At 39.0% G+C, this 23,857-nt stretch overlaps 1 protein-coding gene across 1 annotated transcript in view; it reads left to right on the top strand.

The window, feature by feature from the left end:
* The window catches only part of WDR33 (WD repeat domain 33), a 102,175-nt gene that overhangs the window by 57,722 nt on the left and 20,596 nt on the right, over window positions 1–23,857 (top strand). Inside the window, exons 8-11 of the mRNA XM_016201703.2 lie at window positions 21,404–21,530; window positions 22,907–23,061; window positions 23,152–23,230; window positions 23,654–23,764. Coding sequence (XP_016057189.2) covers window positions 21,404–21,530; window positions 22,907–23,061; window positions 23,152–23,230; window positions 23,654–23,764 — 472 coding nt within the window. The remainder of the gene's footprint in view (window positions 1–21,403; window positions 21,531–22,906; window positions 23,062–23,151; window positions 23,231–23,653; window positions 23,765–23,857) is intronic.

The raw sequence follows: 23,857 nt of genomic DNA, 5'->3' as shown, positions 1-23,857 counted from the left end.
AAATCACCTCACTGGAGGATAGTTTTTCCATTGATATTATTTAGAGAGGGAGGGAGGGAGGGGGAAGGTGGGGGGAGAGAGAGAAAAACATCGATGTGAGAGAGACATTGATTGGTTGCCTCCTGTACACGCGCGGACCTGGCCGGGAATTGAACCTGCAACCCTTGGGTCCATGGGCTGACACCACTGAGACACACTGGCCAGGGCAAAACGGTAACTTTAAAATCAGATATTTTTGGAGCTTCTACTCATGCCAATCTGAAGATACCTATAAAATACAGAGGCCTTCAGAACAAAATGTGTCCCTTAGGAAACTGCAACGTAGGCTTCTATTGTATCTTCACCTTGATTAATAAATGGTGGGTATTCTCCTTAATACTGAATAATACTTAATAATTCTTTTTATCATTTGGTAAAAACTGAGTACGTTTTAAAACCAGAAAAGTAGGGCCTGTAGTTAAGACTTACTGTGAGTACTTACTGAAGCCCAGCACATTTGTGTAGTGTCACGTGAAGAGAGGGTTCAAAATGTCTCGTTCGTTAGACAAGACACGTGACAGGAACGGTCTCTTCCTGTGGCACTAGTTTCTGCCATTGGTCTGCAGAACTCTCATGTAGAAATCAATGTCATCATGGCCTGTCATTTAAATCTTCATAGCTTCATGATCGCTTTGAGTGTTTTTTGAGAACCTTGAAAAACCTCTTAAGGATGTAGATGGCATAACTTCATACATCTTGGTGCTTTTGATGGGCAGCAGTAGCATTCGAGTCTTGTTGATTTGGACCAAGCTAAGGGTGATAACTTCTCAAAGTAAGGCTTTTCTTCTGAAGACCATTTCACAGAAAAACGTGTTCATGTTAGATTTTAAACACCCTATCATTTAGATTTTATTTACTAAATACAGTACATACTTTTGCATGGGAAAGACTTTCTAGAGTTACCCCAGTTTTCAAGATTGGTAGGGAAGTTATTATGTAACCATTTTTTACTGTGACTAAATTATGTGTCAGAATGTATCATCGTATAATTAAGGTGTATAGATTTGTGGTACATTATCTTGGTTAAAGTCCCTGGATAAAGTTTCATATTTTTAAACTAAATCTGTCTAGGCAGGAGTCAACTTTCATAATCCTCTCAAAATTCACTCTTACTGTTATTTACGACAACCACTAGGTTTCCATTTATGTCTTCTTTATAACTTCCACTCACCCGGGGAGTTATGTAGAATAGTACCAGTTTACTGTGTCTTTTCAGAGTCAATGAGTGTGAGTCTGTAATATGTCATTTTTTTTTCTGTAAAAAGGGTGAGGTAAATTATGGCTTGTGTATTGTTTGTTACCTTTAAATTTTAATGATTGCGGAATATAGTGTAATTTCTGTTCACAGTGGTTAAGTGACAATGAAGAAGAAATTATTATTGAACCTCTGCTCCAGTTGCTCCAAAATTATAGGTACAGTCCTAGCTTTTGTTTGGGGAAGTCTTTGTTTTTCCTCTGGGCTACTTTAAACGTTACTCATCTGAGAGTGAGCTGGTCTGGCTTTGAATCCCAGCTCTGCCACTCACTGGGCAAGTCAGTCTCAGTTTGTGTTTCCTCCTCTGTAACATGCGGCGAATGATACCTACCTCACAGGGTTGTTGTGAGGGTCCCAGAAGTACACAGAAGGTGCTACTCATGTTGCAGGCATAAAGTAAATGTTTGTTGCTTAAGTCTGTAATTCTGTGCAAGGAAAGATGCTAGAAAGCATGGCGGGTGTAGAGACAGTATCGTATGGAAGTAATTTGATTCAAGAGGAGGTGGAGTTGATTAGGAAAGGTGTTACAAAGGGTTTCCTTAAGAGGAGCTTGTTTGCTAGATCAGGAGTCAGGATGGCGTATCATATATAACTAACCTGCTTCCAGTAGTGATTCCCAAGTTTAGAATAAACCTAAGAATAAAATTAATTGTATTATAAGCGATATTTAAATAAATAACATTCAAAATGGAACTAGGACTTATTTTTAAAACTTTATATAAGTCACACTGCTTCACTTCCACTGTCACCCCAGAACCACAGTGTCACCTTAAGGCAGTACTTTCCTCCACACTCCCCATGCTCGGCTCCCAAAGTTCTGTTCTTTTCCTTTGAGTGCTTGCTTCTTTGCTTTTTGAACAGATAATATATTTGAATCTTTCCTGAGAACCACTAGCTGGTTTTTTGTTTTGTTGGGGTTTGTGTTTTTTTCCACTTCTAGTTAGGTAAATTCATATCTGATGTGTATAGTATATACTGAAGTATTCTCTAAATTTATAGCAGAATATTCTCTTCACTGCTACTTTTACTAGGTTTACAATATCTTCAGAAGCCTTCCCTCTACTGCTTTACTTTGATTTTGTGTTCAGTGTGGTGGCTGAAGATGAGAATTAAAGACCAGAACAGAACTTTGGGCCTCTCACGCCCTGAAATCACACTGCTCCTGCAGAGCAACCTGGCAGTGTTGCTGCAGGACCTGGCTGACCAACACTCTCGCTCTGGGAAACACTGAGGACATGATTTAGGGACTTACATGTGGGTGACTGGCAAAGAAATGTGTAAACTGTGGTCATACACATACACAAATGTCTTCGTCAGAATACCACCATGAGTAAAGCCTCCTGTCAGTGTGCATCTTTTAGGAAGTGTTTCCACTAGTTACAGTGGATTTACTTTGATCTTTCTACACCTTGTCCTGTCACCAGGAAGATGACAGATGGTGAATAAAAACCAGGCTGACTGCATTATCAGTTAATGACCTCTAGGTGGGGGCACCATGCACACCTTGGCTGCACTAGCAGTGCCTTCCCTAACCAACAGGCCGAAGACCAAAGGCAACGTTAAGAGGCATTTTTCCGTCAGTCACACAGGGTGTCCAGAGTACTGTGTATCGCATGGAAATAAGGTGTGGAGGGAACTTTAGGGTCTGGGTTACACACCTCCACTCTGCACAGGAAGGCTGAGGGCCGTGGTGGACAGTGCTGGGGGAGTGGAGGGTTGGGACAGTAAGGAGAGAACGTGGTGGGATTAATGTCGAAGCTGTTTTCTCAAGAATTTTTGGCCTTTTACAAAGGTAATATTCATGAAAAGTTCAAACAATTAGAAGTAAACAGCCAGTGTCGTCTTTTCCACTTTTTCAGTCTCACATCCAGAGGTCATCACAATTCTGTTAATAGTTTGGTGTTTGTGTTTTCACAGTTCTTATGCATATACAAAAGGATTTTTTTTTTTTAAACTACACAAAATGGGATTATACTACATACATTCTTTTGCTCTTGACTTCTGTCATGACACCGTATATCATGGCCATCTTCCCGTATTGTTGCTGCCCTGGTCTTTTTAGATCACTGCTCTGGAGTGTCTGCCATCGCTCACTTAGCCATCCTCACTGATGGACACTTAGGCTTTGCAAGAGGGTTTTGCTAAGTCACAGTTGTGCGTCAAGCTCCCTTGTACCTTTATAGTTGTTACCACTGGTAAATTTTCCTTTTGGATAATCTCCTAACAATAAACTTGGTGGATCAAAGAATATGAACATTTAAACTTTTGGAAGATACTTCAGAGTTATCCTCGCTGTCTAGAGTCATTTATGATAAAGTTTAAGAATGTTGTGGTCTAGCCAAAAACTAGAGGTAACATAGAATTTGACATTTTAGGAAATTTCCACCATTTTAAAATGTAACATTACTTTTTAAAATCATTAAGTGATAAGCACACATGGTAAAATGTTTTCTCTAACACCATAGAGCATGGAACTTGAAATGCAAAAACCTGCCCATCTTTTACCTTTCCCCAGAGATAATCTTTTAAAACTAATTTAAAAAATTTATTCCTATTATTACCATTGGAATTTAAAATAATACACTTATATTTCTTGGTGTGTCTCACAGTGTCTCTTACTCTGTCATGAAAGTTGAGGAAGTTCATGTACCTACACTACCAACTGTTTTTTCTACTTTGTGGATTTGTTACTACGAATTGTAGTTGTGCTGATGGATTTTCTTTTATAGCTTTAAATATTTTTAAGTTCTTTATTTTTGGGGCCACCAACTTTATGCAACATTCCTTGACCACTATTATGTTACTTAAGGAATTCAGTGCCCCTCAGTGTCTTTCTACTTCTCTCCCTTTATCTCTCTTTACTTTAAATATTGTTTTGGATTTTTTAACTGTTTAAAATTCTAAGAAAGAGAAAACCAATAAATCGTATTACTACTAGGAATGATACTGTTGATTGCAGAGCCAATTAGTATAATTGTGTTTATAATAATAAATGCCGTGGTAGTTAAAAGTTGTTCTCCTTGGCATGGAAGCATGGAACAGACTGAGGATTCTGAGAGGGAAGGTGGGGGTGGGGAGAGATTAATCAAAGAACTTATAGGTGGGGTGGAGGGGATCAATGGGGGAAAGAAGAGGGACATCTGTAATACTTTCAACAATAAAAATAAATTTTAAAAAAAGTTCTACTTGAAGAATGTACAGATCACGTGAGATTGTTTTCTTAAATCTGTCATCCTATAAGCTGTTGAAAATAATGCCACAATTTAGTTTGCTGTAGTTTTTCTTGCAAGCTTTAATTATTTTTTCTTAATGTTACTAAAAGTAAGTTTTTTAATTTTGCAATATAGTAAATGGATTTTTTTTACTTTCAAAGACATTCTTGACCAGGTTCTTTGATGATGTCCACTCTTATTTGGACTAATTGTGTCCTGTGCTCGTGACTGCAGTCATACAGGAATTTCTTTGCCTTCCCCTGTTAAGGCCACTCATTTTTTTTCTCCTCTCCAGTTTAGTGGAAAAAATTTTTTTTCACAATCTTTTTAGTGCTTCAGAGGTTAATTTAAAAAGTCTTGTGTGGATCTTCAGTTTTGCCGTTATACTTGACTCACAGTTTGTCTAGGTTGAGAATTCTTGGTTCAGAATGCTTTTCCCTCAGAATTTTTTTGAAAGATTTCTTTTTTTTTTAAATTGAGTTTTAGAGAGACAGAGGAAAGGAGAGGGAGAGAGAAAAACATTGATGTGAGAGCCAAACATCAATCCGCTGCCTCTAGCATGCCTCCTACCGGGGGTTGAGCCTAAAACCCAGGCATGGGCCCTGACCAGTAATTGCACCCACACCACACCCTTTTGGTGCCCAGGACAACACTCAACCAACTGAGCCACACCGGCCAGGGCTTCCTGTGTAATTTTATTTATTTATTATTTATTTATATTGTTAATTTATCTTTATTGTTAAAAGTATTACAGATGTTCCCTCCACCCTGCACCACCCTCCTGGCCAGGCCTTCACCAAACTATTGTCTGTGTCCATGGGTTATACTTACATGCATGTAAGTTCTTAGGTCAGTCTCTCTCTACCCACCCCCTATCTTCACCTTCCCTCTGAGATTCATCAGTCTGTTCTATGCTTTTATGTCTCTGGATCTGTTTTGTTCATTAGAATCCTCATATGAATAAGATCATGTGACACTTGTCTTTCTCTGACTGGCTTATTTCACTTAGCATAATACTCTCCAGGTCCCACCATGCTGTCTCAGGGTAAGGGATCCATCATTTTCACAGCTGCATAGTATTCCATGGTGTGAATGTCCGAGAAGATGCTTGATACGATTTCAGTCTTCTTGAACTTGTAGAGAATTGTTTTGTGCCCTAACATGTGGTCTGTCTTTGAGAATGTCCCATGTGCACTTGAGAATGTATATTCAGCAGCTTTGGGGTTGAATGTTCTGTAAATCTCAATTAAATCCATCTTACCTAGTGTGTCATTTAGAGTCACTATATCTTTGTTGAGTTTTTGTCTGGAAGATCTATCCAGTAAAGCCAGTGGGGTGTTAAAGCCCCCTACTGTGACTGGATTGCTGTCAATCTCTCAAAGTTCTCCAGAAGGTTTTTTTCCAGCCTGAGTCTTTTGTTCTTAGATGGGTCTCTTGTAAACAGCATATCTTTTCTTCTCAGAATTTTAAAGGCCTCTGCTATCTTCTGTCAGTTTTGCTGATCAGAAGTCAGATATAATTCTGAGTCTCATTATTTTGTATGTAACCTGTTTTTTCTCTCTGAATGTGGTTTTTTAACTGTATGTATAGGTGTAGTTTTTTTTAAAAAGGCTGCTTCCTGTGCGCCCAACTCTTGGGTGGACTTGCCTTTCATGCTCTTCTCTGCCTCTTCCCTTTCCTCCTTCCTTCTCCTGTCTCTTCTTCCTTTCTCTGGTTCTCTCCTGTCCTTTCCTTCCTTCAGGGGCATAGTGTACTACTTTCCTTTCCAACCTTAAATCCAGTTATGGGGTTTCTTCCCAAACTTTTACTTTGCTTTGTTTAGATTTAGTTGTCTGGCTTTAGCTAAGGGAAGCTGTTCTATATAAATGGGAAGTCAGGAGGGGCCTGGCAAGTTGCTCTGTGGAGAGTTCTGTAATTACCCTCATTCCAGTGTTATAGCCTGTGTCATTGAGCTGTGACAGAGTCTAGAGTCTTTTTAAGGCCCTAACAACCTTCTTTGTATTTTGGGTTTTTATTTTTCTCTGTTCTGGTTTATTCATCAGAATGACCCCATCTGTGTTTGAGCTATGCTCACATTTGGGTTGAAGTTTTTTCAAATTTTGATAAAATTTGGCATCATTATCAGTCTTGGGAAATAAGTGCATCACTGTAATTCTTTGACAGTAATTTGGGAAGGAACTTACATATATCATCTCACTGAGTACTGAAGTCATGACTTATTCCCAGGCACACAATTTCTCTTCTCTCCTGGTAGTCTTCTTACTCCATTTCTCAAGAAATAGTACATATTTAAATTCTTAAAAATATTTTTATTGATTTTTAGAGAGAGGGAGGGAGAGGGAGAGAGAAACATCAGTGTAAGAGCAGAACATCCATTGACTGCCTCCTGCATGCCCCTTATTGGGGATTGAGCCTGCAACCTGGGCATGTGCCCTGACCGGGAATGGAACCAGTGACCTTTTTGGTGCATGGGACGACGCCCAACTAATTGAGCCACGCCGACCAGGGTATCTATTTAAATTTTTAATCATGTATTTGAAGCTTAAGATAATCCACGGCACTGGGGGATTTAGAGGTAAGTGATCAAGTAAAATAATTGAGAGAGATACTTGAGTTAAACCTAGTATTTTTCCTATAGGTTTCTTTTTCCCTAGAAATGAGTTAATATTTCATTAATCCTCACCCAAGGATATTTTTCCGTTGATCTTTAGGGAGAGTAGAAGCTGGGGGGAGAGGCAGAGAGGGAGGAAGAAAGACAAAGAGAAAGAAAGAAACATCTATGTGAGAGAGACATTGATTGGTTACCTCCCGCACGTGCCCTGACCAGGGCCAGGGACTGAACCTGCAACCTTCGGTGTGAGGGCCGGTGCTGTAGAGGGAATCTTCAAACATTGACTCCATAAATATAAAAGGAAGTGATTGGTATTATCTTACTATTGGAGACTACATTTTAATTTAGTGGAATCAATATTGTTATATCAAAAGTATTATCTGTTTTCCTTAGTTACTTAAAACATAATTAAGACAATGATGGCCCCCTTTTTAGGTTTTCCAGTTCTGAGGAGGGATGGCACTAGATCAAGTGTAATACTTGGATTGGATGTTAATTAGAACAGTGTTTTTTTTCATGGGTCACTTGAAAACTAAAATTAAGCGAAGTCTTAGGAAGTCTCACTTTGGGAAAGTACTCTTAAATTGAGCCATTTTCTGCTTTCCCATACTCTGTTCAACAGCTCTTTCTGGATAACTGAGTGTATGGAAATAACTATCCTCATGATGAGCTTTTTCAGGGCAGAGATTATTTCAAAATAAGAGCTTTTATTCATGTTCAAAATGTGTGCTAGGCATGATGCTAGTGATTCCTGAAATAATGCAATCATTGAGTAACCTTCAATTTACACATGAGAGTATTAAGGCGTAACAAGGGTTAAGTACGTTGCACAAGGCCATAAATGGTAAGTGACATCTGAGATTTAGTGGTCCCCCCTCCCTCCCCCCTCCCCCTCTGCCTCCCTCAGTCTTTATTGATTTCAGAGAGGAAGGGGGAGAGAGAGAGAAACATCAATGATGAGAGAGTCACTGATCGGCTGCTTCCCCCCCCCCCTCCCCGACTGGGAATGGAGCCTGCAACCCTGGCATGTGCCCTGACTGGGAATCGAACTGTGATCTCCTGGATCCTGCGTCAGTGCTCAGCCACTGAGCCACACCGGTCGGGGTGAGATCTGAGATTTAAACGAATCAGGTTCACTCCAGATTTACTATCAACCACTGTATCACATATGAGCACTAAACATAGTCCATATATGAATTAAATCATATTTAACATATCCTTAATTCCAAATAAAAGTGTTTTGACACTGCACCTGTGCTCCTCTTGAAGAAAGCTGATTTTGCTTCTTGGTTACGTCTTATGGAGGGAAGGATAGCAGATTGCACATGGAAATAAGAATTTTCGTAATTTATTCTTGGAACTCTCAGTGTGGAGGGGAGAATAAAACATTGATTTGTTTTCCCTAAGAACACAATTGTAGTTTTTAATACTATGTGTATAAATGTATTTCTTCTCTCGATATTTTTTCATTCATCCATTCATTCAATAAGGTAAAGAAGATGGCAGATTTTAAACACCTCCACAAGGAAATACTGGTATTTTTTATGTTTAATTTGAAGTGGTTTGGATTTTCACATTTCCTAATAAGCATTACTTGTTTTTCACATTTCATTTTTTTCCTTTCTGAGGTCTATGGGCAAAATTAAAAAAAAAAAAAAAAAAGTCTTTATTTCATGTTTACATTTACAGTGAGGCTTTCTTGGATAGAGAATTCTAGCCTCAAAGTTTTCCCCCTACTTGAGCGCTGTCAAGAACTTGTCCCACTGTTGTCTACCTGCTGTCTTGACGAGAAGTTTGTGGTAATTTGAGATGCTCCTCGATTGGAATTTAGCTGATTTTTTTTCTTCTCATGATGGGTTTGTTTTTATGGGATTTTGGGAGGAAGATCAGAGGTGAAGTGCCATTTTCATCGCCTCAGAAGAAGGGTGTAGATTATCAGCATGCCTTGATGTTGACCTTGATACCAGGTTGAGCCAGTGTTTCCCAGAGTTCTCCAGTGTAAGGCTAGTTCTCCCCCAACCCCTTTCCATACTGTAGTCTGTGGAAGGAAGTCATGGTGCACAGTTCACACTGAAGAGGTAGGGATTTAGGTTTTATATCCCTGAGGGTTGAGTAACTAAAGTTACTTGGTATTTTCATGAATTAGAGATTCAACTCTTCTCTCCCTCTTATTTATTCAATGATTGATATGATCATGGACTCGTAGATATTTTATTGGTACTATGATGGAAACTAGGTTATATAACTAGCTCCCAGTTCAAGTTTTCTCAGTTATCTGATTTCTTCTTTGAGACAGAGATAATTATCAAGATCTAATGGGAGCCCTGACCAGTGTGGCTCAGCCGTTTGCATTGACCAAAGAGTCACAGGTTCGATTCCTGGTCAAGGGCACGTACTTGGGTTGCAGGTTCAATCCCCTGCCCTAGTCAGGGCACATGCAGGAGGCAACCAATCAATATGTATCTCTCACATCAATGTTTCTCTCTTTCGCTCTCTCTCTCTCTCTCCCCCCCTCCCCGAGTCTCCGCCTCTCTCCCCCTCCCTCTGTCTCCCTCTCCCTCTCCCTCCCTCCCTTCTACTCTCTAAAAATGTGTGAGGATTAATAACAAAAATCTAATTGGAGTATAATGCCATCTCAATTTATTCATATATAGAAAAAATTCTTAGTTATAGCTGGAATTACACAGTCTGCTGGGCATCATGTGATAGACACCCACCCCTAGCAGAATTTAGGGATTCACATAACTTTGTTTAGATACAGGTAAATTTCCATAATGTTGCCATTGTTACCATCCTTCCAAGAGGTGAGCGGTAGTAGATGGACAGGATTACAGGGACCCACATTTACCAAAATGGTGCAATTGTAGCCAAAAGGACTGTGGCAACACTGAGAGTCCAAGTCCAGTTGGTGGTGTGCCTGCATGGCTATGAAGACTGTAGGATCTTTGGCAGAGTTGTTTGATACTCTTATGTATCTTAATTTTCACATTTAAAAAATTGTCCTTAATCCAGCTGAGGGTGAATCAGTTTACTTCTTTACATCATTTTCAGAAGGAAAGTCCACCCTAGAAGTTCCCTAAAGGATCATTTAAAGTTTCTTGTAGGGGTTTCAGTCACGGCTTCTCTTCACTGTTGGCCAGCGTATCTGCTGTCACCAGTGACTCCACTGTTGAGGGGGCGTAGGCACTGCTCTTTCTAGCGGTCTTGGCACTGTCAGACTCCCAGCATTCTTTGACAGTGTTTTTGGTTTTAACATATCTTCAGTTTTTCAAGTCAGGACTATATGCTGCTTTTCTTAACCCTTTAGAAGAATTTTATATCAGCTCTATATTCCTATTGGGTCATGAGTGTGTACAGAAAGGGTTACTAGAGAACCTTTAATCACCTGACCCCCCTCCCCCCCCCCCCCCCCAGCATACCCTCTTACAAAGGACTTTGCTGCTGGTTTCTGCATTACACATGGGGTTCCGGTGTCTTCCAGCCCCGGCAGATGCCTGAAGTGCTTTGTCATACTGGTTGTTACTATAAGCAGTTGGAGAGTACAACAGCAATGAGGTTCAAGGAATATTGGTTTGTTGCATTCCTTCCCTTTAAGCTTCTTTGATGAATATTATCCAAAACAGTCTTATAATTTTTTAAATACTTAAAAAAAAAAAGCCAACAAAGAGGAATTTGCTGGTTGGCACAAACCATGCCGCAGAGTTGCTGCTTTCTGATTATTGTAACTGAAGACTATCAAGGATTGACTTGGGAAAGAAATGTCATGTCAATCATTTCCTGATTGTTTTTCTCCCTTTCATACGCCTCAAGAGTTTTCTAAATATAATATTTAAACTTGGAAATAGTACTTTTTTAAAAAAACACTTTCCATTTTTCTTAAAAAAAAAGTTACTGATTTTAGAGAGAGAAGAAGGGAGAGGGAGAGAGAGAAACATTGATGTGAGAGAGAAACATTAATTGGTTGCCCCCAGTACAAATCCCAATTGGGGACTGAACCCACAACCCAGGCATGTGCCCTGACTAGGAATCTAACCAATGGCCTTCGCTCAACCACAGAACCACACTGGCCAGGGCGGAAATAGTGCTTTCCTCTGTTTATGCACCTCCCCCACGTAATGTATGTTTGACAGAATTCTCACGAGTGAGTTTCAGCAAAACTTATGCCTATATATGTTTTTATTGGACTCAGGAATTACATATTTAGTCATATGTTTATAAAAAATTTTCACTTTGATGCCGGAAGTAGTTATATGGCATTGATCTTACAAGATGTGTGTTTATTTTATTTCATTATTAATAAATATATCTTTATTGGTTTCAGAGAGAGGAAGGGAGAGGGAGAGAGAGAGAGAGAAACATCAATGATGAGAGAGTCATTGATCGGCTTCCTCCTGCAGGCACCCAGCTGGGGATCGAGCCCAAAACCTGGGCATGTGCCCCAGCCGGGAATCAAACCTCAATCTCCTGGATCCTAGGTCGAGGCTCAACCGCTGAGCCCCTCTGACTGGGCAAGATGTATGCTTATTTTAATTGTTAACCTGCTTGACAATTTCTTTTCGGGCAGCCTTTGTTAGTCTCCCATGTAAAAACATAATACAAATAAATAGAAGCCATTTTACTTGCATTTGCAAATTAAATGTGTGACTTGAGTAAGAGATTGGAAACTTATCATGTACCTGTCTCCTTATTCCATTTGAGTTTATTTGGGTGCTCGTCTGACACTGTACATGTCCCAGTTTTTTATAACCTGATAAACACTTTTGTGCTGCCACTCGGCTATGATATCCTTACATTTTGCGATACCTCTGATATTTTTAAAAGAAGTAAACATTACAGGTATGGTTAAAGGTCCCTTTACAGGTTCCTCCCGAATGCCTTCCTCTCCTTCCTCAGAGGTTTCCACTCTCCTGAATTTAGGCTTGTTGCCAGACAACATAATAAGCTAGCATTTCAAAATTTCCCAGGTTCGTCTCCTGAGGGACTTGGAGGTGGTCTGAGAAAAGAAGCCCATGGCCACTCTCACCTACAGATTTGCAGTCTATTTTGAAAGCACTGAAGGGGCTCTCAGACATGGAAAGAAACTTGTCAGTTTTTGAATTTAAGCATTGTCCAATTATTTGACCACAGAACCCCTTTCCCCATCAATCTGTGCTCTATTACTCCTTGGAACATGCTCTGTGAAAACACTGCCTAGAGGTGTACTCTTTCCAGAACTGACTTTCTAATTAACTTTATAGTTTCTTACTAATGTAACTTTCTAGATTTAGATGACAAAGTTACTGGTAGTAATCACTTCCAGTTCATGTTAACTGTTGGGTCAAGTTTAAAGTAATTTTACAAAAAAGACAGGTAAAGTGCTAATAAATTGACCAGCATACAAGTTACTTATGCTCCTTAAATTTTTAAATTCATGAGTTCCCTGATCTACTGAGGTGTCTGGCTGTGGACCATGGCTACACATACCCTTTGCCTTAAACTGACCTGTTAACATTTTACGTTCTGTGGCTAGAAGTAGCCTGAGTTTGTTCTTAATGTTTTACACATTTTCTTGAATAAGTTACTCAGCTGTTAATGTTGTACAACATGGTACTTGAATTGTTTACTTTTTTTCTTCCTGTATTAGAAAATCTTGGTGCTGTTTGTAATTTATGTATAAAAGAAATTTTTCTTAAGATTTGTTCATATAATGGTCTGATCCAGGAAAAATAAAACGGGAAAATGGACACTATTTCTGACCTTCAAATAAAACTCTGTATATTGGTTTTCAGACTGTTCACCCAGCCTTGGGGTCAAATCATTGTCTTGAGGCAGGGTTGTTTCCCTGCGCAGGGTCTGCTGAGGGACACAAAGTTTACATACAGTTCCACAGAAGCCAGGGAAGCGTTCAGAACCAGTCCTTCCTTACCGGCTCCTGTCCTTCATTGCACTGCACACTCACGGGCCTGAGAGGAAATGACAGGGAAGGCTCCACTTTCTGGAGTAGAAAGTAAGTCTAGGACTGTTTGTTCACCAAGTAGCTAAAGACTACCCCATCTACCCTGTTAGTTTTAGAATTTAGGGTTTATTAAGGAGTTTCTGTATTTTTAGGATCTCCTTTAAAAAACATACCCATTAAGTATTTTTTCATTAGTTAGGACAATCTTTTTTTTGTATTCTGTACCTTGCTATTTCAGGCAGTTATGTAACATTTGAAAAAAAGATTTTTCTGTTTTTACTTTGTGGAGGTCTCTCCAAAACCTGCATTAGTTATTTTGTTAGCTTAATTTCAGTCTTTTTCAGACATCTTTTTTATTCTAAGTGTTAAATTTCTTAAAAGTGATTATAACTGGACTGTGTGATTCTACAAATACTTCTCCAGTGTCCAATCCTCATTTTGTGTAATCACATATTTTAGAGATTGAGCACCCACGGTAGAGCCCAGTATATGTCGTGCACACTTGTTTTAAATTAATGAGTGAAAGAATGATCATGTAGAATCAATAAAATTATTTATCTTCCGTTTGGAATAAATTATAATGTACAGTTAATATCTGTTTTTTTACAAATAGTTATTATGAAATAAGTTAAACAGTTCCGCTATATCAGGCACAGGTTAATCCACAAAGCAATGCCACCTGTCTTCAAGAGGTGCTAGTCCTGTCACTATAATTTCGCTCAGACTCTGAGGGAATATTTAGCTAAGAAATGATGCAAAATTCATTGCCCTCCCGGCTTAACCTCTAAAGATAGACCCACTCTGTTTAGGTTAATTTGGAATTTCTTTGGAGTTAGGTTCAAGACCCTGGTTTTCAGAAGCAATCTGATTATTTCTCGGATGGTTAAAAGAAGTACTTCTTAGTTATGTGTGTTTTTAGATTTTACCCCTGATTTTTTCTTGTATGGTTCTGAGACATGGCAAGGTGTACGGAAGTGTGTCAGTTACAGGGCAGGATAACTGCAGTCCTGCCTAGCTCTAGTCAACTGCAGATAATTTTTTTTTTGTTATTGCTGTTTATTGTGTAGCTGAGATAGTGAATAAAAGTAACACGATTATGGGAATTTAAGGAGACACTTTCTTTAAAATAGCTAACTATACTTTGAATCAGTCTTGTCCAATAGGGCTTTTTGATGGAAATATTCTGTATCTGTGCTTTCTGATATGCTAGCTGCTAGTCATATATGGCTGTTGAGCTGTGAAATGTCACTAGTGTCACTGAGGAGCCTAATTTTAACTTTAATTAAATTTAAATAGCCACATGTGGCTAAATAGCTACTGTATTGGGCAGTGCAGGTTAAATTCTTAAGTATAAGTATTCAAAGGAAATTCCTCACGTTGATTTAATATGACAATCTTGTTCTTTAGTGATTTGCAGCTGGAATCTCTTAATTTAGAATTTGGCAGGCCTCAACATTGAAATCTTTCTTTAAGCACGCCCTCTATTTCTAATTGCTGTCAGGTATAGATAAGGCACTGTGACCTTTCCCCAGGACACCACAGTCCACTTGGTAACCCCATGCCTATCTCACTGGCTTCTTGAAAGCTCTGCCGTCCTGCTGAGGACTGTGCTTCTCCTACTCAACCTGTAGGTTACTGTCAGTCCACACAGGGCCACATCAGTTCCTGTAGGAGGCATTACACGATCCAGAGCAGGTTTGGTGGTGGTGAGAGTTTTATCTTCCTATCTTTTACAAGCTTGATTCTGAAAAGTTTAGTTACATTCCACTTTTTTAAGTACTTGAAGTTTTTAGTCCTAAAGTTTTAAGTCTTAAAATCTTGAGCAAGATCTTTTTAGGCCCTAACTGGGTGGCTCGGTTGGAGTGTCCTCCCATACACCAATGAATGCATGGATAGGTGGAGCAACAAATCAATGTTTCTTTCCCTTCCTCTCTCTCTAAAATCAATCAATAAAGGAAGGAAGAAAAAAAAACTAGGTCACTAGACTATAAAACCAGTTGTTACTTAAATATATTTATCATTAAGTCTCCTTGCTTCAGTATTGCAAATACTACATTCCTGGATATTCTGTGTGTGAGCATCACAAAGAACTTTGATTTTGTCCTGAAGTTCTGGACCTTTGAAATGATAAAAGTGCAGAGGCATTCTTAAGGGTTAGTGGTCGAAACTGATAAGCCATGTGTTTGACATGTGATCTTATTTCTATGACATAATAATTTATTTAAATTTAAGTTTGTATGTATTGGCATACTAGACCACAAAACCCATGGTATCCTTGAAACTTAACTCAGCCATACTGAGTCCAAGAACTCTCAGTGGTAACACAACGCCCCACGGAGGCTCTGCAGCACGTCTCCCAGACCAACGCACTGGCCAGTTCTGTGTTGGAAGATGGGGGCGATAATTGATATAATAGAGGGAAACTAAGGGCAGTTTCCATCAAGTAAAGTAATAAAAGCACATGTTAGAAACCAGTAGAAAGGAAATATCCCATAGTGCAGAAGAATAAATGCCTTCTCATTCCCATAGCATTTCTCCCTGAAAAAACCATTACCAGGTTAAGTTTCCTTTTCACACATGGGACTGAATTACACCTTGCTATTTGCTTATAATTTTAAAAAGTCAGTTATTGAGGTATAATTTACCCATGATTACATTCACCCTTTTTAGGTGTACAGTTTTATGACCCTTGACAAATATATACATCATAATCGAGATATATAACATTTCATTCCCTCCCAAAGGTCCCTTTTCTCCGCTTCATTCTGTAACCACCATTATACTCAAGGTACAGAACGTTTCTGTCACCCCCAAAAGTTTCCTCTTTCTGCGTCGGTTTTAACAGCTGTATTGAATTCAATATATGGGTTTACTTAAGTTTTCCTAAATCACCCCTCAGAGCTTCATTTTTAGGTTCTTTCCAGTCTTGAAATTCAAAAGAGGTGTAATAAATATCTTTGTACATAAATCTTGGTGTATGTATAGCTACAGACATGGGGTAAATTCCTAGGAGAGGAGTTACAGGAGGAGAGGCTGTGCACTGTAGCCCTCCCTTCTGTAACGAATGGCAAATGGTCTCCCCCAAAGGGGGACTAATTTACTTTTCAACCGATTATGGATGAGAGGGTCCATTACTCTCTTATTAACAGTGGGTGTCACCAAATTCAATTTGTGCTAATTTGGTAAAGAAAATATTACCTAGCAAAGTAACTTACATTCAGTGTTGTTGTTTTTTCTCATTTTAAAACCATATCAAGAAGTTCACACACAGAAGAAACGTAATCCATGTTGTTTATGCTTAAAACCACAATATGACAGAGTACATGTGAACAGGAAAACTTTACTTTTTTCCTACTATCCCAATATAATTTTCATTTCCTGCTTATCTGTATCTACATTTTTGTAATTGTATATATGCATTTTAATCGCCCTCGTGCCATATGCATAGTTTGTGCATGTCTTACTTTGTTTTGCTTTTTAAAAGACATTATTTCCTGAGTATTTGTTGTTGTTCCCAGAGTCTTCATCTCTATCGTTGTATGTTTCTCCCATTTTTTGGCTGGTAGAGCTCAATCATTTCCCTTCTAAAATTTGTTTCTACTTTTCCACAATTATGAACAAGCTTTCAAATACAATCTTTTAAATATAAAAGTTTTTTTTAAAACCCTTTAAAATTATTTTCTTAGGATAAGTTTTTACTGGTCTGATCCTTGTGGATTTAAATATATCGACATTGACATGACTGCGTAGAATTCTGTCATTTCAAGTAGTTTTTGTTACCTCATTGGGGATTCAGTGACTTTTTCCTCTGAGGAACGGAGCAGTTGCATATCCATCTGCATCTGTGCTCAATTTATTTTTCCTTTTAAATTTTTTTCCTTTTAAAAAATTTATTTTAAATTATAGTTGACATACAATATGATATTAGTTTCAGTTGGATAGCCCAGTGGCTAGAAATTTGTATACCTTACGAAGTGATCACCTCGGTAGGTCCAGTGCCCACCTGACACCGTGCGCACTGTTACCAGACTAGCCGCTGTTGCTCCTGTGCTGCACTTCACATCCCCCAACTATTTTTATAACTGGCAATTGTACTACTTAATCCCTTCACCTTTTTGGCTCATTTCCTCGCCCCCTTCACCCTCCATCTGGTGATCATGAGTTCTCTGCACCTGTGAGTTTGTTTCTGTTTTGTTCATTTATTTTGTTTTTTAGATTATATGTATAAGTGAAATGATACAGTATTTGTCTTTTTCTCTCTGACTGAATTCTCTTAGCATAATATCCTCTAGATCCATGCAGCCTCTTTTTTCATTTTTAAAAAAATTTATAAAAATATTATATGCTACCTATAAAGATTTCCTACTCACATTCCAGACGTAATTAATCTACTGTTATTTAGTAAATTATTTTTCTCAATAGATTATTCCCATTTTTCAATATTTTAAAATTATCAAACAATTTACCGTGAAAACACCTTACCCTTTTTCCTCCACTACTTAGTTCCCCTTCTTGGAGGCAATTAGTATTGTCAGATTTTTGTGTACTTTTCAAGACACACTTTGTGCATTTTTGAGCAAATGTATGTGTGTGCTGTTTGGATGTGTGTCTCATTAAGCCACAAATGTTAACATGCTGCATATATTTTTTTGCACATATTTTCTTAATGTTTTGTATTTAATTTTTAAAAAGTATATAATAATATGCTCATGGTTCAAAAATGAAATAATATAAACGCTTGAATACTTACTTCCCCTCCTATCCTAGTTCCCTGTCTGCTACACACTGTCTTTCATCAAGTCTGTGCATTATCGAAGCAAATGAGATGGTGTATGGTTTTGATTTCCTTTCCTCCTGTAAGTCTTCAAATAACCTGTTCACATCTAATAAGGCAGTGTAGGGCAAACATGAGGGCAGTGTGGGGTACATGTGAGGGCAGTGGCTCAGGGCTAGCTCCTTGCATTAGGATGTCTACTCTGCCACGTACCACCTGTGTGATTGTGGGCAAGCTATTTAACCTCTCTGTACTTTGTACTCTTCTTACGTAAGATGGTGAGTCTATGTATACTTTGCTTAGAATAGTACCATAAATAAGAAGTATATATGTTTGTTAGTAGTATTTTAAAAAAACATATATCTTTATTGATTTCAGAGAGAGGAAGGGAGAGGGAGAGAGAGAGAGAAACATCAATGATGAGAGTCATTGATCGGCTGCCTCCTGCACGCCCCCTGCTGGGGACTGAACCAGCAACCCGGGCATGTGCCCTGACCGGGAATCGAACTCTGATCTCCTGGATACTAGGTCAACTCAGCTGCTGAGCCACAGCAGCCAGCTGCTAGTAGTAGTATTTTTATTATTAAGGACAGTGACTAATAAAATACTATCCAAGAATCAGTGTAATTTGACTTCTATTAGTGGTGTATGTGGATGTGGGTAAATTCATTTAACAAAACGATGGACAGGATTCATCACTTGCTTGAATTCTGCTTAAATACACTTTAGAAAACGTCACAAAACACAACTAAAGCAACTAAAAAATATTTTGTTGTTCCTTTTTATGAATTGATAGTTTTTATGTTTTTGCATATATTTGTTTAAACTAAACAGACATGCTTTTGTTATGTAATGAAAGTATCCCAGAGAAGGTGAGTGTAGAGATGGCTGCTAAGAATATGAGCTTTTTTTGCATAGTATGTCACATTTTAAAAGTGCTTTCGTATGCTTTTCCCCCTAAAATTTGGTAAAAATAGATACATATCTATGTATAATACTTAATTTAAAAAAATGTCTTTATTGATTTCAGAGAGGGGAAGGGGGAGAGAAAGAAACATCAGTGATGAGAGATCCATTGATCGGCTGCCTCCTGCACGCCCCCAACTGGGGATCAAGCCCGTAACCTGGGCACGTGCCCTGACCGGGAATTGAACCTCAATCTCCTGGATCCTAGGTCGATGTTCAACCACAGAGCCACACCATCCTGATGATACAGCCTGCTTTTTGAATAGGCAATAACAAATACAGTACAAAATAAGTTTCACTATGGCACATCTGCTCAATGGAATATGGTGCACCTATTATAAATGATACTATAGATAATTAAATGGCATTACAACGTTCATGATACTAATTTTTTTTTTAAAAAAACCAAAACAAAAAACACCTGTGTGTACAGCATTCCTGATGACATCACTGTAAAAGACAATTAACATGAGTGACTGTACATATTTCTACAGACAGAAAAAAAGCAAGTTGTCTAGATATCAGACTGTTAACAGAAACAATATTAAGCCGAGGAGTGGAATTAAGGTAATTCTTCTCTGTGTGTTTTCTGATTTTACATTTTCTACAATGAACGTACATTATTTTGAAATGGGGATCTGAAGGAGGGAAAGGGGAAGAGAGAGTTCGTGGTTCTTTTCTTTTAAAAGAACTGAGGATGAACAAATTAAATAGAAATACAATTCAGGCCTCCAGCCTACTGCTTGCCTTAAGAACTTTTACTGTGCCTGGCCAGCGTGGCTCAGTGTTTGAGCATTGACCCATGAACCTGGAGATCATGGTTTCAGTCCCTGTCAGGGCACATACCCAGGGTTGTGGGCTCCATCTCCAGTAGGGGGTGTGCAGGAGGCAGCTGATCAATGACTCTCATCATTGATGTTTCTCTCTCTCTCCCTCTCCCTGAAATAAAATTTTAAAAAATATTTTAAAAAAGAACTTTTGATGCTACCAACGATTTGATCCTAAAAAGACATGGCTAGGAAATTTTAAAACTTAATGGACCATTATCACCTAAAATTAAATATTATAGCCCAGCCGGTGTGGCTCGGTGGTTGATTGTCGACCTATGATCCAGGAGGTTGTAGTTCGATTCCCAGTCAGGGCACATGCCTGGGTTTCGGGCTCTATCCCTAGTAGGGGGTGTGTAGGAGGCAGCCGATCAATGACTCATCATTAATGTTTCTCTCTCTCTCTCTTCCTTTCTCTGAAATCAATAAAGACATATTTTAAAAAAATAAGTATCGTAAATATCCTGTACACAACTGTTTTTTGGACATCCATTCTTTTATGATACTTTCTGAAATAATGGGATTATAGAGTTATAGGCTATATACTTTTTTCTTGCTTTTGGTACACATTGCTAAACTATTTTCCAGATAGTTGGTACCTCCCTGCGTGCTTGCCAGCGTGGGGTGCTGTCTTCAGAGAGCCTGTGCCTATTTGAGATGGGAATCACTCCCCTCTGAGTTAGTACATGCTCACTTTCCATCGCCTCTGGAACCGCCTCTTCCTTCTCCTCCGCTTTCTGTTTTCCTGCACCCTCCCTCTTTCCCATCTAAACCTTCATAGGAGCTGGACTTGACCCAGGTTGGAGAAGAAGCTGTTCCCATTGCTTTTACCTCTTTCTTACCTGCTGCTTAGTGCATTTTGCTGTATAACATATTCTGGGAACTCTCTTTGGACAGCACTCAATTTTTCAAAGGTCATTTCTTTCAGTTTTATAGATTCTGATTTTCACTTTTGTGATTCTTAATCACAGTTAATCTATCACATTGGACCTCATGTTCTAGCACAGTGGTTAGGAGAACTGTCTCTGGAATTCTATAGACTAGGCTCCGATCCCAGCTCCTGTTCCCATTGACTGGCTTTGGAACCTGGGACATTACTTAACCCTTCCAGTCCTCCTCTTTTCACTTATAAAATGGAGGTCATGATAGTCTTCTCAGCATTTTGTTAGGATTTCAAGAGGTGATCCTAACTTACAAGTGCTCAGTACGTTGCCCAGCATTTAATAATTAATAGGGTATATTTTATTAGCATCTCATCTGACAGATGTGAATGAAGCAGGGGTTATTTTTGTCATTCTGCATCTGAATGGATGGGGTCAGAAAGGTGGAATACTCTTCCTTCCATCACACCTAGAGAGTGGTGTCTGAACCTGAATTTAGGACTTTTGTCTTAAGGACTACTGTCAGGTGGGAAAACTAAAGTGAAGGGCAAGAATTGTGCCTAATAATTAGGATAATATGTGAACAGCATGAAAAGTTTCAAAAGCTTTAAACACTGGGCTTGAGAGGCACAGCTCCAAAGAGCCTTGACTAGACCACCAGCAAGTGGGCAGGAAGGTGCACGTAATTCCAGAAGAGGAAGGCTCCTGTGCGTCTTGCCTGGAAAGAGGGGCTGCCATGGATCCATTAGGCCCCCAGACACAAAGGCCAGAGTCCTTAAAAAGTTTAAGAGCGCCAGGATCAAAACATTTAATAGGTGTCTCTACTTTGTTTCAAATTAGAATGGAGTTTTGCTTTAAATCTATATGACTGATTAGGTTTTTATCTTAACTTGTTTCCGACAGGGCATGGTGCTGATGTGAAGTGTGTAGACTGGCATCCAACAAAAGGGTTAGTTGTTTCAGGAAGTAAAGATAGCCAACAGCCAATCAAGTTCTGGGATCCCAAGACTGGGCAGAGTCTTGCAACACTGTAAGTGATAGGAACCCCACCTTGGTCCCCAAACACAGGGGAACGAAGCTGCCTGTATTCTTTACTTTTAGCTTTCTCTCCTCATGTATTTTTGAAAAAGTAGTATAGACAACAGATGGACGTGTATCAATAACTTTCTTATTAATTATGATTTATCTCTGAATTCTCAATGAAATAATTTTTCATTTGTTCTGCCACATCTATCTAAATTTAATGTGGGTATCAAAGGAGTGGAGGGTGAGGAAGAGATTGAGAATGAGGTGGTTATTACTGTCCTGACTTACTGTCTCTCCTCATTATAATACATTTGGCACTATATGGAGTTGATGTGTATGCCCCTTACCAGACATACAGCCCAGCTTTCTCCATCTTACTATGTCTATTTTAGAGAAGTTTTTCCTCCACCTTTGAATCAGTTCTCTTTCTTTTTGTCTGAGGTGCTTGCTTATGATGCAGCTACATAATAAAATTCTCTCTTAATTATCTGTAAACATGCACAGTGATACAAAGATGTTGTTAATGTTTTTTTTGACTGAGCAGCTGTATCTGGTCCTTCTGGTTGGGAAGTGAGCCACACCCAGAGTGAGCTGGTTGGAGCAGGCCTCCATGGTGCACACCCCAGGGGCTGCAGTCAACCCGAATGCCTTGGGAGCGCTGCTGCTTGGAGATGTGCACTGTGCATGCCTTGGCCCTTGGCAGTGTCTTGAGTTCAAATTAACCCTTGAACTATCTCATGCTCTTTTTTATGCTGTGTCTTAATGAGAGGAGGTTCATTGAATTTAAAAAATTTTAATGAGCTTTATTGAATAGTAATTTATATGCTCAGATGCTTCCCCTGCTTCAAAGATAAACTTTTATATGCAGTTGAAGCTCTGCTGCTATTTTAACTGGTTAAAGAAAGCAGTGCTTAGATAATGGACACTATTTCTGTCACTGACCAATTTGTTTTACTTACTTTCTAAATCCTTGCCTGAGGATATTTTTTCCATTGCTTTTTCAGATAGTGGAAGGGAGAGAGAGAGAGAAACATCAATGTGAGAGAGACATCGATGGGTTGCCTCCACATGGGCCCTGCCCAGGGCTAGGGATCGGGATGGAGCCTGCAACCAAGATACATATCCTTGCTTGGAATTGAACCCGGCACCCTTCTGTCAGCCGGCTGACGCTCACCACTGAGCCAAACCAGCCAGGGCAGACCTATTTATTTTAAATGTACTTTTAACGGTGGTCCTGTAATGTTATTTCTTCATGCTTTATTACTTCCAGGCTAAACCTCTTGCCATCTTGACCAATGTGCTTTTCAACAGAATTGGCCATTGTGTGGATTTGGATTGGTTTTTAATTCTTAGTTTATTTTCTTGGTACTTTGTTTCTAGTCATGCCCATAAAAACACAGTGATGGAAGTAAAATTAAATCTCAACGGCAATTGGCTACTCACAGCATCACGTGACCATCTCTGTAAACTTTTTGATATCCGAAACCTGAAAGAAGAGCTTCAAGTCTTCCGAGGTCATAAGAAAGAAGCCACAGGTCAGTGGCTGTCAGATACACTCATTCTGACTTGCCTGTGGCATTCTGAGGTCCTAACAATTTTGTCTTTCCCTGTGTTTTTGTTTACAGCTGTGGCCTGGCATCCTGTTCATGAAGGACTCTTTGCCAGTGGAGGGTCTGATGGCTCTTTACTCTTCTGGCATGTTGGGTATGGAACATTTATTATGTAAAGAAGTTGTATATTTTATGAAGAGAGCACCTGAAAGTGTAAAACATGATGCCGTTTGTATTTTCTCCAAGTGTTCCTATGTCCTATATCAGAGACTTCCTGCAGTTTTCAATTCTGGAAACCCAGCTCAGAATAGAAAACTTAGCACATTTATTTTTGGATGTGGAAGTCATTAAGAGCAAATAAAATAGATTTTCTTGTTTCTTATTGGTGAAATCATTCTTGAAGCATTTCCCCCTCTTTGGGTAAAATAACATATTTTACCACTGGATCATGTGGAATTGACAGACTCAAAGTAACAGGCTTTGGTAGCTTTATGTCATACTAAACTGTCTTTTTTTTTTTTTTTTAATATGCATATAACTTTTGTGAAAAAGACTTCTTTCTGTGGTGCTGTTATAGGGTAGAGAAGGAAGTGGGTGGGATGGAGATGGCGCACGAAGGGATGATCTGGAGTCTGGCTTGGCATCCTCTTGGACATATTCTCTGCTCAGGCTCAAATGACCATACTAGGTAAGTTTTATATTAAAAAAAAAACAAACACAAGGAATTACTGTATTCATGGAGCAGATAGAAATAAACATATACATTTTTTATTGATAGGTT

This window comes from Miniopterus natalensis, chromosome 8 (genome assembly GCF_054644295.1).
Source record: "Miniopterus natalensis isolate mMinNat1 chromosome 8, mMinNat1.hap1, whole genome shotgun sequence".
Classification (NCBI taxonomy): domain Eukaryota; kingdom Metazoa; phylum Chordata; class Mammalia; order Chiroptera; family Miniopteridae; genus Miniopterus; species Miniopterus natalensis.
This window is presented reverse-complemented; position numbering and strand designations above follow the sequence as displayed.